This window comes from Mya arenaria, chromosome 12 (genome assembly GCF_026914265.1).
Source record: "Mya arenaria isolate MELC-2E11 chromosome 12, ASM2691426v1".
NCBI classification, from domain to species: domain Eukaryota; kingdom Metazoa; phylum Mollusca; class Bivalvia; order Myida; family Myidae; genus Mya; species Mya arenaria.
In genome coordinates, this window is record NC_069133.1 from 14344021 (window position 1) to 14360527 (window position 16507).

Consider the following 16507-nt stretch of genomic DNA (forward strand, 5'->3'; position numbering starts at 1 on the left):
GGATATGTGATAGGTCCCAGCTCATGCTTATGAAGAAAATAGTATTTTTTTCTTTGAAATGATTAATGCGTGAACCCATCTCCAACTGTAAGTACAAGGGTCTACTGTGTGGTATGGTGCAAGATTATAGGATCAAATAGGTTAAAGTTCCATATTTGGTAGTCCATATTTAACTTTAAATTATATTTTGGTTCATTCCGCAATGACTTTATTTTCTTTATTGGTCAGTTATTAATAGCAAATGATCCGATTAGCCACATAATATGCATTATAAACACCTGGCTGCTACATCACAAAAACTCAATGTCAGTCTGTTGTTATATTTGGCCTGATTTATCAGTTTCTTTACGTGGTATATTTAAATGGCTCATGTTCGACCAAGTCTGAAACAATAGGTAGTGTAAGACTATTAAATCTCTGGAAGTGCCGAATGCGCCAATGCTTTGATTTTATCGATGTTTTGTTTACAAAATAATATTGTCTTGAAACTTACAACTTAAAAACCTTTGGATCAAGTGGCAACCTCAGAATTTCAAATGTGCAATAATATCTCAAGATTTGACTGACTCATTATTCAATCTTTGATAAAGTTCCAGTAGACAAAACACTTTAACATTGAAAGCCATTCATCAACTTTAAACAGTTGGTGAATAATGATTTGTCTGGAAAGTGTTGTAGACGCTTTCAATATTAAAACAACAGTGAAATGTGCTACCAAAGGTCTCTTAAACTTTAGTTTTAGGCTTACTTCAAGTATGAATACTTATAATCTTTCCTGCATGGATTCAATCTCAAGCTTATGAACATGTCATACTAATACAATTTCCAAGCTCCCCATAATGTAGTGCTATGTTTATATCGTTAAAAATTCTTAAATTGAATGTTTAAAAGAAAAGCAAAATATTGCAAACTTAAATGGGAAGTGAAAAAGTCAAAAAAATAAGCACACAGACGAGCCCCGTTGGCTCGAACTTCCGGGGACAGGCGAAAGTACCTCGAGCATAGGGTAATTCGAGCGAAGCGGGAATGCAAAGCTACACTATAAAGACATCAGCCCTTTACATCCAGTTCGAGTCAATGAGGAAATCAAACCAAGCACGTCGAGCCTATGGGTTATGAATGTATTTGTTAAGGAAATTTTGACAAACATTGTTAAAACATCTTCAGAAAAGAACATATAACAAAATTTACAATGTCGCCATCAGTACATATTTAGTACATATTTGAATGTTGTAGTTTAAACATCGTTTCACCATTCGATGCTGCGACAAATAACTGTCAAGTGTGTTATCAAACGTTACTTAAACTAAACATATTTGTAGGTCATTTCAATCGAAAATTTACCCTATTTACTGTTGGTCAACAGTTAATTTCACGAAACTTACTCCGGCTGGTTTTACTTTTGCGCCAAAATAACACGTGGCTACACAAAGGGCGGAGCTAGTTGGTCAACTAAGTGCGAACAAGAAAAAAGTTAGATATTGTTTTTCACTAAACATCAGTAACCATTTATAAAGGTTTACAAAACGTGAAAATTTCAACCTGTAATATATCGTGTATGTAAAAAAACCAGCTGTCCGGGCTGTCCAAAACCGCGAGGTTTCCCAAGAGATTAATGTTTAAGGACAAACGTGCACTGCGTGAACAGGCGAACTTATAAATCCTTAAAGTAAAAACACTAAAACAGTATAGGGATTCCAGAATTAGACAGTTCCCTTAAGAACATTTAACTAGTTTGTATAAATGACAGGTTAAAAAAATATAATTTTCTACGTTTGATTGAAAAGAATTAGGAGAAGATTGTTTCCCCTTGTATCGTTCCGAAACGATACGCCTGGGGGCGCTATGATTTCGCGCTCTATCGAGCACGTGTTTACTGTACAATATTGATTGATTCATTCAGCGCATGGTCATCAAGCTGTGTACAAGCATGTCCGACGATAATTCTTATTGCGACAATACAATTGCCATGCAGTTGCGTGATATTTCAAATAAACTTTCGCAACAAAGTGACGAAGTATCTGCTTTGCGTGAGGAATTTAGGGGAAACAGCGTTTCTATTGGAAAGGAAGTTAAGAAATTGAAAACGGACATAGACGTGCAGTGGAAGAGGCAAGGTAACAAAGTTCAATACACATTCAACGCGAAGATTATTGACTTTATGAGTCAAGCTTGTTGGGCTTTTGAAAACGACAAAGTATCCTACTGCAAAGATGTTCTCTCAGAAGGAATAGATAAACTGAAACACAGGCAAAAGTTAATTCGTATTGCTGATAGCTCCGAGGGTGGATGGGACACCGTGAATTGTTACGAATCCAATCCACTAGCCAGTGACTCTGATGATAAAACTAAGTTACGTAAGACCGAAACGCAAGCTCTCAAGAAGCGAAAAAATAAGAGGGTCAAGCGTCTTCAGTCAGTACGCAAGACGCCTTCTGCAACCGTTACTTCCGGCGCTTTGTATGGTTATCCTGCTTACCGTGGTTTTCAACCAGACGCATACAGGCAGCAGGCTCCAAGAGGAAAGGGGTCTTTTCGTGGCTTCTACGGCAACGCTCCCAGACCCAGTCTCCCGTTCGGTTCCTGTTACTCCTGTTGGGAATACGACCACTTCCGGCGACAATGTTCGTACACCACCGGTGCCGCCGTCTTCAAGGCCGACGCCTCAGCCGCCAAGAAATGACGTGGCACAGGGCACCAGCACCGTGGAAGATGAGTATATTTCATATTTGTCAGAACATTGTAAAGAACAGGAACATTCACACAATTTGACTACTGACTATTTTGAGTATGAATCCGGGCAAAAAGACATTATAGTTCGTGGTAGGCTTAGAGAACATTTAGATTTTTGGAAACGAATTTGTACAAATGATTTCATAATAGACACAATAGAAAACGGTTATAAAATCCCTTTTTATTCTTTACCAGCTTCTTGTTGTTTAAGGAATAATAAGTCTGCTTTAGATAATTCTGAATTTGTTTCTGAAGCCATAAATGATTTGTTAATAAGAAATTTAACTCAAGTTTGTGAGTCTAGGCCTCATATAGTTAGCCCACTCACTGTCAGTGTCAGGAGCAATCAAAAGAAACGTTTAATTTTGGATTTAAGAGTCGTTAATCGACATTTATGGAAACAATATTTTAAGTATGATGACATCAAAACTGCATTAGGCTTTTTTGAACAAGATTGTTGGATGATAAAATTTGACATACACTCAGCATATCATTTTATAGAAATCTACTCGCTACATACTGAGTTTCTAGGATTCTCTTGGGTAAACAGCCTCGGTGAAACTGTTTTTTATAATTTTTTAGTCTTGCCATTCGGTTTAAGCAGCAGTGCTTTTATTTATAGTAAAGTTACTAGGCCATTGGTAGCTAAATGGAGGGGTGAAGGCTTTAGAGTTATAATGTTTCTAGACGATGGTTTAGGTTCAAGCCGGACTCACGATAGTACTGTAGATCTAAGCGCTGTAGTAAAGCAAGATTTGATCTCCTCGGGGTTCGTTCCAAAAGCTGAAAAATGCATTTGGGTACCAGTTCAAAACATGCAATTTCTTGGAAATGATATAGATTCAAAAACAGGATCTTTGTCTATACCTCATGCTAGGCTTGAAAAATGTAAGGACACTCTTCAAGGTCTTGTTAACAGTGTACGAAGTCACAGTAGGGTGAACGTTAGAAAGCTAGCAAGTTTTACAGGTCAAATTATGTCCATGTCAATTGTCATAGGTAACGTTGCTCAGATTATGACACGTTATTTAAGTATAGACATTATTCAGTCCCCTCACTGGGATTTCTATGTGTATTTAAGCACACAAAGTAAGGACCAACTTCGTTTCTGGGAAAATGAGTTGCCTTCGTTCAATTGTAGAAGACTCTTTGAAAGTCATTCTTGTTCAAAGATAGTTTACACTGATGCTTCGTCGTACGCGTACGGTGGTTACGAGGTTAGTACAGTTAACGGAATAGCACACGGTGTTTGGTCACCTGACGAAATGTTGAAGTCCTCCACGTGGAGGGAGTTAATGGCTGTGTATAGAATCCTGTTGTCATTGGTTCAAAATTTGAGGTTTCAGAGGGTAAAATGGTTTACGGACAACCAATCCGTTTCAAAAATTGTAGCTAATGGTTCAATGGTACCTGAATTACAAGATACCGCTTTAGATATTTATAGATATTGCGCGTCAAATTCTATTATCGTAGAAATGGAATGGATTCCAAGGTCCGAAAACGACATAGCTGATTATTTGTCAAAAATCGTAGATTACGACGATTGGGGTGTTTCGCAAGCAATAGTAGATATGGTTCAGAACAAATGGGGGAACCTTGAAGTAGATTGGTTTGTGTCTGATTTCAATGCAAAATTGCCTTGCTTCTATACAAGATTTTGGAACAAAGGTTCCAGTGGCATAGATGCATTTACTGAGAATTGGTCTGGTAAATTTGGACTGTTCGTGCCACCAATTTGTATCCTTCCTAGAGTTATTAGGAAAATGATTACTGACCATGTGTTTGGAGTTTTGATAGTTCCGTACTGGCCGTCTTCAAGCTTTTGGCCTTTATTATGTCCACTTGGGACTTTTACAGATGCAGTGTTAGACTGGATGTATTTACCAACATCAAAGAGTTTTTACACAATTTGCAAAAACGGAAAAGGGTTGTTTGGAAATAAGGATTTAAATTTCCAAATGTTGGCACTATTGGTTAAATTTTGATAGAAGGGAGTTAAATCATGTACTGATTAAGAGCAATTACAGTGCTTTATTATCTCCCTTTGCTCCACACAGCTGCACGTAAAACATAATTACGTTAATTGCGTTACAACATGCTCTCAAATTGTGGCATTTCCATTTTTAACCAGTCAATTTTGTTTTGCATTATATGATAATCACGAGTTTTTAATTCCTACAGCATATTATATATAGCCTTAGGGCATATTTGTACGTTTGTACGCTGATCAATGACAAATACAAAATGCTTGATAGTACATTTATTCGCTTGAAATGTTTTCAGTAGCCAGAAATTACTCTGTTGAAGTTTAGAAGCAAATATTGTCAAATTTACACGTGAATTTAGGCAAACGTAACGCAAATTATGTTTTACGTGCGTTATAGGTCGAGCGCTTTTTATAATAGTCTGTGAGACATATGCACAGTTCTCACAATAGTACCTAAAGTACATAAATTTCAGATAATGGTCTTGTAGACATAATTATTGCAATGAAGTAATGCATTTTCATATATGTAGGCTTGACAGCCATTAGAATAGTCAGCGAAAGAAACGCATGCATTTATATATACAGGCTTGGCGGACATTAGAATAGCCAGTTAAAGTGATGTACGCATATATACGAAGGCCCGGCGGCCATTAAAATAGCCAGTTTTAGTTATGTGCTCATATAAATATGCAGGCCCGGCGGCCATTAGAATAGCCAGTTATGTGTTCATATAAATATGCAGGCCCGGCGGCCATTAGAATAGCCAGTACAAGTTATGAACCCTCATACATATGCAGGCCAGGCAGCCTTGAGAATAGTCTTAGAATTTATGAAAAACTCCATGTGTTGTACTTATGTACTACGTTCATGTTTTATGATTATGCAACAAAGGTTGAAAGCGTTCAAATAGCTTTAATAACTAGTTATATTCACAAGATATAAGTTTTGTTGTTTAATAGATTTAATAGTATCATTATAAAGTTAACATGTTAATATGTTCATTTTGCAAATAAAAGAAACATTTAATTTAAAAAGATTTTTACATCTATTTTTCCAGATTTACAAACACGAGATAGACGAGCTGCCGGAGGTCTTGGCGGACAAGGTGGCCCTTCTCCCTCAGATACCGCAAAAGTCAAGAGCCGACAGCACGTGCAAGAACTATAAACAGTCGTTTCAAAGGTGGAAAGTTAGGGCTCTTTCAAACGGTTTCGGGATTAGGGACATTTTGCCCGCTAGGGCTTTTCCGGTGGCTATCTATCTAACTTCGTTAATGCAGACTGCTTCTACAGCAAAACCTATTATATCAACTTTCTATAGTTTAAAATGGATGCACGAAATTAATGGTTTTGTTTCCCCTACTGATTCAAAACTTGTTATTAATGTGTTAGAATCAACAAAACGTATACATTCTAGGTCTACGATTAAGAAGGACCCTATAAAAAAATGTATGATAGTCTTTATGGTGAATGTAACCTAATGTCACAGAGAATGATTTGTGCATGTTTAATAGCCTTTTCTGTTTTTTTTTAAGAAGTGCTGAACTGTTAAAGATAAAGAGAAGTGATATTATTATAAGTACAGCATATATGGAAATATTTATAGAATCTAGTAAAACTGATCAATATAGAGACGGCGCATGGATAGTTATAGCGCGAACTGGAACTTTGTTGTGCCCTGTTAAGAATTTGGAAAGTATATTCAATGGGCTGGATTTTCTGATGAATCTTACATATTTTGTGACTTGAGTGCTACTAAAACAGGATTTAAAGTCAGAAGTGTTAACAAGCCTATGTCTTATTCAACTCTTAGAGATTTGTTCATAAAAACTTTCAAACCTTTAGTTACAGATGTTCGTAAATATGGCTTTCATTCACTTCGTTCTGGCGGGGCTACTGCTGCCGCAAACAAAGGTGTAAAAGACCGAATGTTTAAGAGACATGGACGTTGGGCGAGTGAAAAAGCGAAAGACGGTTACGTAAAAGATAGTTTAGAACAACGTTTGGTTGTTTCACAGTGCTTGGGTTTATAAATGATGAGTTCCGAATTAGTTTTGTTTTTTATAAAGTCGCTTTCCCGTTCTTTATAATTAAGTTGATTGGCCATGACGCTTACAACAAATTAAACAGTATACTATACATGTTGTTTTTCGTCTTAGTACAAGATCGAATTAGTAAGATAGAGTGAGTAAGGATTGATTCTAGGGGAATATAATTTTCTACGTTTGATTGAAAAGAATTCCCCTTGTATCGTTCCGAAACAATACGCCTGGGGGCGCTATGATTTCGCGCTCTATCGAGCACGTGTTTACTGTACAATATTGATTGATTCATTCAGCGCATGGTCATCAAGCTGTGTACAAGCATGTCCGACGTTTTTTATTTCAAAAAACTTAACGGGTTCATTCATATCAAACATCGGAACTCATCATTATATTCTTGAAATCAGTATACATTATGATATACAAAATTTTGTCTTTATGTTTTACAAAAGTTGTGTTGTTACATAGATATATCAATGCTTTTTGAATAATTTCATTGAAAATGTGTTGTTTATTATGATCGTATATGTTGAAATATGTGAAAATGTTTGTGTATGTACAGTTGATTGGCCATGACGCTTACAACAAATTAAACATTTGTATACTATACATGTTGTTTTTCGTCTTAGTACAAGATCGAATTAGTAAGATAGAGTGAGTAAGGATTGATTCTAGGGGACAATAGTTTACGTTGTTGTTATTGTCTAAACGCGCTTTGAGCGATAATCAATGATTACCTGTGCTTTATAATCAAATATGTCAAACTTAATCCGTTCCTGTCTTTGATATTGTGCAAACACTTACCCATTAAAACATTCCCTATATATCTGCTTGAGTTCAAACAGTATGTTTATCAGCCCACCGATGATTCACTTCAAGTCGTGCGTCACTCTGTGTCCACGCCTGCATCTGTTTTCGTTATTTCATGATGTGCAATTTAACACTATTATTTATAGCTTTATTGAGAACAGGTATCGACCCAATCCCTCTCGTCGTCATTTTTACATGTGTTATAACATGAAATAAATGGGTTTATATCATATGATTACCGGTGTGATATAGAGATTTATCAGTGAAATAACATTGATATTTCACTGTTTCAAAAAGTGAAAATATCAAAATGATATTTTTAAATGTTTTAAATATCTAAGCCGCTTCCAGCTCAAAATAAAACGTCAGCGCGCACAGAGCTGAATCACGCTTTCAACGACATCATCTCTGAAATGACGTTACGTGCGCATACAAATTGGCTCATTTTTCTAAACAAGTGTAAGTAAAAGACTTCAATCTACAATTTAGGCATACACTAAAAATAATCGTTGTTTCAGTGCAATATATTTCACCTTATGATCACCAAAAGTGATTTGCCAGGAATGCCAATTCCACATAACTTGTCATGTGAATGAAAAACGTCATTGAAAGTCCTTGTATACTCAAAACCCCTTAAGCAAACTTAATAGCAAACCATTTATCACTCATCATCTAATATGCTTTGCATTTCGAACGTTTTTTATCGTCCTTTACTGTGGCAATGTTTCTTACTTTAAAGCTGCACTATCACAGATATATCTTTTGACAACTTTTTTTTATTTTTGGTCCTGGAATGAGCCAATGTTTGTGTTAACAACCAACAACCAATGCTATTAGACTGCTGACAAAAGGTCAGATCGCATATTTTTCATATTTCTATTCGTAAATTAATATTGAATGACGTAAAGCAGTCACGCATGAAACATCATTTGCGAACATAAATATGAAAACCTGCGATCTCATCTTTTGTCAGCATTCTTATATCAAGCATTTTCGCAAAACATTGCTTGCTTCAAGATAGGAAAAAAAGTTGACAATCTGTGAGAGTGGTGCAGCTTTTGAGAAACTTGTTGACAACCAGAACACACCTACAGCCTAACACGCCACGCGTATGGGTCAACGTCCTTATAACTAAATCCTTTGCCTTGAGGTTATATTGTTAACAGTTGGCCCTGATATCAAGAAAGTACTTTTGTCAATTGATAACACCCATTTTAAAAACTGTGTTAATAGTGTTACACATGGTTTTGTTAAAAGTTCAATGCAAAAAAATTATAATGAAACAATTAGCAATGCATGATTACTATATTTGAGCATTTACTAGCCTTTATAAGGCTTTGATTCTCGTAGTGTATCATTGCTGGGGTTAGAGTTTTAGTGGTTTATGCTTGCCGCAAGTATCAATTAAATAACACGTGCAATTCCCGAAAACTTTGTTTGTAGATGTGGCTTGTTTAAACCAAACGAACATTTCAATGCCAAAACTTGCAATTTAAAAATGTGCGTTTTATATTAAATCATGCATGTTAGTGAAGTGAATAAAGTAAGACAATATTACTTTTGACGTCCTTTAAACATTTTCTTTTCACACTATTAAAATTATAAACACTTTGTCATTAGCCAAAGCGAAAGTCAACCATTTGAATCGTTCATATCAACGTGACTAGGCTGTTTTAAGCCTTTAGATATCGAAAAATTATAGTAGCTTATTTCTGTCAGTTCATGTTTTCGACGCTTTCTCTAAACGGCGTTCGGCGCTTGTTTACAATTTCGGAACGACAACAAGGCGTGTTTTCACATTGCCTCATGGTGTGTATTTTTTCCCTTTCACCAGAGACCTTATAACCGAGAGGGCCATTAAAAACTAACAGGACATTGTTGAAATCAGTCTCCATAGACATTTGACAATTTAGAAAATAATGAAAGGGCGAATATATACAGACTTATTAAAAATGTTTTCGAATGGCATGCGAGCGAAGCGTTTCGGCATCTGAATCGAATCTTTGATCTATGCATGGAACTCGATTATTCGCACAAGTTGTCTAACATCCACGGAAGTTTGCCGAAAATAATTACATGTTGTCTTCCGTGCTTGGAACTTAGTCAACAATAAGTACATGTTGTCGTCCGTGCAAGTGTAAAAATACGACACCAGTAGGTACATGATATCTTCCATGCACGCAGCTTTGTCCATGCTTAGGACATATATGGGTCCATGCATGGAATGATGATTCAGTACATGCTGTCTTCCATGCATGTCTTCCAGTCATGGAATATTGTCAACGATCAGCACATGTTATCGTCAATGCATGGAAGTTATCGATTATTAGTTAATGTTATTTTCAATGCATCGAACTTTATCGATAATAAGAATATCTTATCTTCCATGTATGGAACATGGATGATTAGTATATGATAAGTTGCATTCATTGAATTTTGTCGTTGGTAGGATGATCTAACAAACAAACAAAATTGTCGATAGTAGAATTATCTTCCATGCATGGAACCTTGTCGATGATAAGTACATGTTGACTTTCATGCATGAAACGATGTCGATGATTATAACAAGTATATAGCAAAGTGTAAAACTATATTAGTCTTGCCATATCTAACATTTATCTTTTATACGTAAATACTTCAACTATTTCGAAAATCTTTGGCCTAACTTCAATTTGATGTTTTATCATGTATGGAAGAAGTGGTATCTTAAATTTGTTGGTACTAAATATGTTTTTCAAATCTTAATATTGTTTCCGATATACGATGTCATTTAGGATACTGAAACGCACATTCGAAATGCTATTGACCTTTAAACACATACATTAAATCGATCCTGAAATCCACTTAGTTAAATCCAGGAAGTTTACTTGATCCATGGGACAATTCTACAGATTGAAAAGTGGAAAATGATATAATTTGTTCTAAGATATTAATGATATTCTCCTTTTATGAATATTCATTAATAATGCTTACCTTAAAACTTATTAAAAAGATAAGTTATACGTCCTATGCATTCTTGTGTATCAATAAAAGGTAGTATTGTTATGACAGGTACTTCAAGGATAAAGGAAAATTTACCTTAGTCATGACTTGTTTAATATTTTGCATGAAAGTTACCATTGTAAGACATACGCTGAAACAAGAAACAATAACTTAAAAAAGTAGGATAATCTAGTTGCTATATTAAAGACACAAATAAAATATGTCTCTCAAGTGCCTTTTTCCTTACTTATGTATAATTATCTCTTTTCGCTGTATTTTTTTCACTGAGCCATATTTAGAAGGGAAATACGAGAATTCTCAGAAAAGGATTTTTTGAAGAAAAAAAAACTTTTTAAATAGGACTTCAACACTTATACACGAAATGAAGAGTGCATTTGAAGACAATATAGGTAACTGTTGAGGATTTAAGTTCGTTTCAATCAATAATTGTCCAATATATTACATCAATCTACTTGCTTTAAAGAGCCTTTTTTATTTGATTTTAAAGTCGTTAAAGAACCAAGCAAGACGACTTTAAAGGCACAAACATTACCCGATATAGTTAGTTGATTCAGGGATAGACCGCATAATAAAACCCAAAAAGAAAACATGTGTTTCTATTTAATTGATTAATTCGCTTGATATATACAAATACATTCGTTTGTTCAATAGACAAGTTATAACATAAAAATCATCAACACATAAATCCGTTCACCTATTACAACGTAACAAATTTGGTTTGATAAAACAAACCGTACTTAGATGATTATCAAATGTAGTTTAAAGTGAAGACACATCGCATAACTCTTAGTAACACACAGACATTACTTTCATAAAAAGATACAACATAAAAAACCCAATAAAACCACAGAAAATAGGCTTGTTGTCAAAATCACTTGTTAAAAGCTATCAGATACAGTCAATTACAGGGTCACACAAGAGCCAGTCTAAATGTTATAAATGAATCCTTTTCGTGGTTGAATGGAAATATATTTAATGTAGTAGAGACTAGTAATGTATCCACTTACTCTCGCGATAAACCTTTCGAACGATGAAACTGCTTATATTAATGTCGTTGAGATTCCTCCAATTAACTTACCCCACTTCTTGAAAATTAAAATGTTTCATTCAAATTTGTAATTTTCCATATGGTATTGATCATTTCCAGATTGGAGTTAGTCCTCAATCAAAGAGCTAAATCAAAAGAAGAAACGATATTTCTGCAAATTAACGAGAGATGGATGAGGGCCTATTAAGGCAAACAATTGGTGACTGATTGATTACCTTGTGCGGCTAAGTAGAGGACAAAACTTTCTACCGTAGCCCATTAACGAGAACAGTTAAAAGGTCCACGGCATTATATAAGACCTCTACTCAAATGGCAAACATCACAGTGCCTCCTGATACTACGGTGATACCTGGAAACTAGTAAGTGTTTCGTTTACTGATTAAAGTTTCGGTGGTGTTGGTGTTAATTGTTCCGTTGTCTAATTATTTCCTTTCAAGGTATTCTCAGACTTATTTGCATTGCAAACATGATGATGTAGTTATGTGCATTTTTGAAGGTGTAAAGATTTAATCAGGTGGTATCTTGTAAAGTTTGCAGTTTTCAAGTTAATTAAACATCACTCATGTCACATATACAGGACAAAATTGCATGAAAAAAATACGATACAACTAATTGAAACATTACAAACAAATAGGACATGATACAGATATTCATTTATATTTTCTAATTATTAATACGTTTTAGGTTATTGAAAATTAATATATCAGTTAAAACTAGGGAAGGAAACCGGATACCAAATCGGTATCCGGATATTCGTATCAAGTATTCGAATACTATCCGGATTCTCGTATCCAATTGTCCACTTAATTTATAATTCGTCATATGGTAATTTCACTTTTTCATTCATTCTTTCTCAGTCTTAATAATTTTTTATGTTATAATCAAAGCTAAACAACTCATTTTACGTCCTAAAACTCATGATGAATACCACATAAACACCTCGCGAAGTTGATAGTCACTTCGGCCGAGGTTGTTGCTTGGTTACTGCCACGTGCTTTCGAGTTTGTTATTTATCAGCAGGTTTCATGTTAAATGACGCTTTAATTATTTGATAGTCGATTTTAATTTTATTTCATTACATTGTTTGATTTAATGCAATACATACAATTTCTGCGATGTTTTGTAATGAACTTCACAGGGTGTTGCACAAGGACACAATATCACGCCTTGTGCAAACACCTAATTAGCAGACGATTTGTGACACATACCCGCTTCGCGACAGACACTATCGATCACCTGAAATATTTTATCTGAAAAGTTTTATAACAATTGCTATGTCTCTGCTAAGCTATTTCATTGAAATTTTAATTCTCAACGAATATTTGAAAACCCATTTTGGTATCCGAATACTTGCGTGATATCCGGATATCCGGATACTCGGATATTCGCTTCCAGCCCTAGTTAAAACAAATGTACATCTATTTGTAAAGGGGATTATAGTGTAACATTCTAAGACTACATTTATTAACAAAACAATTTTGTATTATCATTGGGATTGATTTTCATGCTTTCTTTAAATATCAAAACATTAGGATGTTGGTATGATACTTTTCTCTAAAGATATTTTTTTCTGTATTCTGTAAAAAAAGCTACATACTAGAACATAATGGAATTTATCACCAATACCGGTTTTAGGTTGAACTTATTTTTCCAAGATTAAAGATTTTACGAAATATTTTATTAAATGACGTCATCACGCTCCACTTTACATATTTTAATACAATATTATAAGATTGTACCTAAATCAACAAATCACCCATGGGTTATATATAAAATAAATGTTTCTTTCCGGTAGCAGTGTTAATTTAGGATAATAAAGAGTAGAGGAACTTATATAAGTTTGCTGAACTTGTTTTCTTATTCCTTGTTCATGATTGTACTTGTACCGAATACAAAAATAACTTTGAACTCAAAACAATATCGAATTATGTAGTATTTTGCATTAAAGGTTCTTCTATCTTAACTCGAAATAGCTGTGCATGTGCGGTAGCACCATCGCGGACCATACTTTACAGTGAACCGGAACAAAGACCCCGCAGTCATAATAAGTCATTTCTTAACTGAAGATAATTTCTTAACATGTTCATAGTCAAATTAAAGGACTATCAGGTTGTTAGTTTTTAAAGCATGTTTATTACATAAGAATAATGAATATAATGTATATAAGATAATAGTTAGTCATTATACCATATGATCAGTGAGATACATAACTTATGAAATTAACTTGAGATTAGAAATGACTAAAGATATTTTATGAATGATGGCCCTTTAGTCGATCATATCTTAAAGCCACAAAAATACTATCCATACATAAAGAACTTCATTTGTTTCACTCATAAGACTCAATGCATGATTATGGTAACACTTAATGATGGCAACAATAAGTTTAAACTGTGTTTGATTACGATATTTTACGGTTTTTTTTACAACCACTCATTCGAACAGAATATTGTAAATCTAAACGTTAATTATTATTTTTTAATAGTTCCAACGAGTTCTAGGAAAACAGTAATTTTTCTGACACATTTCTAAATTATTCTTCTCAGTTGAGCTCTTGTTTAAACTGTTTACGGTGTTATATTATTTAAACATGTTTACATTTTACACTAAATAATTTATTCGACGTGTGTCTACGTAAAACGTGAACAAGTCACTTTAATCCGGAAATGTAATATCTGAAGGGTTTAACATGACCCTTCGTAGTTCGTTAGATTTGCAAATGTTAGCCCTAGCGATTCCTTGTGCCCGTAATAAAAAACAACAACAAATTTTACAGCCGCACATGGTGAAGTTACTACAGTTATTTCTCCATGATATATCTTGATTGTAATTATTTACGCATTAAAACTCACTTTTCAGGAACAATGAAGGTCCTATTCTTTTTTGGAATCTGCCTTGCACTTTCACTCTCTATATCCTACGGTCATGTACGTGGCGGTTACTATAGTGGTGGATACGGAAGCGGTGGGTACGGTGGCGGTGGATACGGTGGCGGTGGATACGGTGGCAGAGGACAGAGTGGCCTTTATGGTGGATATGGTGGCGGTGGATACGGTGGCGGTGGATACGGTGGCGGTGGACTAGGTGGTGGATACGGTGGCGGTGGATACGGTGGCGGTGGATACGGTGGCGGTGGATACGGTGGCGGTGGACTAGGTGGAGGATACGGTGGCGGTGGATACGGTGGCGGTGGATACGGTGGCGGTGGATACGGTGGCGGTGGATACGGTGGCGGTGGATACGGTGGCGGTGGAATCGGAGGAGGATATGGAGGCGGTGGATACGGTGGCATTGGAGGTTACGGTGGCGGTGGATACGGTGGCATTGGAGGATACGGTGGCGGTGGATACGGTGGCATTGGAGGATACGGTGGCGGTGGATACGGTGGCATTGGAGGATACGGTGGTCGTGGATACGGTGGCATTGGAGGATACGGTGGCGGTGGTTACAGCGGAGGTGGATACGGTGGCATTGTAGGATACGGTGGAGGTGGATACGGTGGCATTGGAGGATACGGTGGCGGTGGATACGCTGGAGGTGGATACGGTAAACACGGTGGACACGGTCACTTTTGACATGGCGGAGGATACATGAGCTGATCTTGGACCGGTTCGGCCGGATATGGTGTTTGTTACGGTCGTCATAGTCAACATTGTTTCGAAAACATATTTGGAGCGTGTATTTGATTGATGACGGTAATTGTTTCAGATAAATACATCGATCCTTTATGCTTATAGATCTTAGAATATGTAATAAAATATGTCAACATATTTGAGTTACATAAAACAACTTTAACTTAACGTTTTATTGTTTATGAATGTCCGCTATATTTTTGTAATTTGGGTAATTCTCTTTCATCATTTCTAATAAAAAAAATGCTTGCTTGTATTTTTTTTGTAAACCAATTTAATATACCAAGTATCTAGAAAAATAAATTACTAAACACTATGAATCGTCTTGTAGTTTATTTGTGGGTGTGTAACAGTAAACAGCATTGCCTAAAACATCAAACTGCAGTGCCAGACAATATAGAGGTCCTTCCACATTTGGGAACTCCATGCGTTGATGAAGGAATCGCAAAGAGTCACTGTCCTACAGAACATCAGAAATGTTAAATGAATCAATATGGTCGATCGTCCTGCATCACCATCATGATTTAAATGTCCTCATTCTGTATATCTAATGAGATTGAAATAAACATCGTGTGTCACTGTTTCGACGAGTTAAAGAATAGTATGACGAGTTAGTTTCACTGTTATATAGATCTACATTCATTCCAAATCAAAGGTAAGCGCGCACACGGCTGGAACATCATTTCGACGACGTCAAATCTAAAATGACGTTACGCTCACATACAAATTGGTGCGCATTTTATGCATATAATAAATGGAACCATGTTTACTTCAGTGGATGATTGCGATATATTTTCCGTAAGATCATCAAAATGAAATGACGCTAGCTTTTGATGCTCGTTCGGTGAACTCTATTGCAAATCTTACACTGCAATAACAATTATCCGCAGCGTCACTCTTACCAGCATTACCATCAAGGTCGTCATTCGATTTAATATGATGATAAGGATGACATTATTAAACAAGATGTTTTGATGAAAATGTAGATTTTGCTTATAATGATAATGATGGTCGTCATCCTAACGGTCATTATTGCATTGGACATCATCACAATCAACATCATAGCAAATGTTGTGATAAGATAATAAGATTCGTCATCGTGAGGAAGATAATAAAACTGATGATGGTCAGTAGTAGGAAAAGGACGATTATTGGTATGATGGTGATCATCATTATCTCAATTATCATTCTTCTGGCCATTTTATCAATGTCAAAAGAACGTACTATTGGCTTGGGAGAAGGATAATGTGATA

At 35.6% G+C, this 16507-nt stretch overlaps 1 protein-coding gene across 1 annotated transcript; it reads left to right on the forward strand.

The window, feature by feature from the left end:
• Window positions 1–14756: 14756 nt before the first annotated feature.
• On the forward strand, window positions 14757–15570 carry LOC128210471 (acanthoscurrin-2-like; the record flags this gene model as incomplete). The annotated part of the gene is made up of 1 exon (XM_052914819.1): window positions 14757–15570. A coding segment is annotated over one exon (441 nt), but the record flags the coding sequence as incomplete, so codon positions are not given.
• Between the last annotated feature and the right edge of the window lie 937 nt (window positions 15571–16507).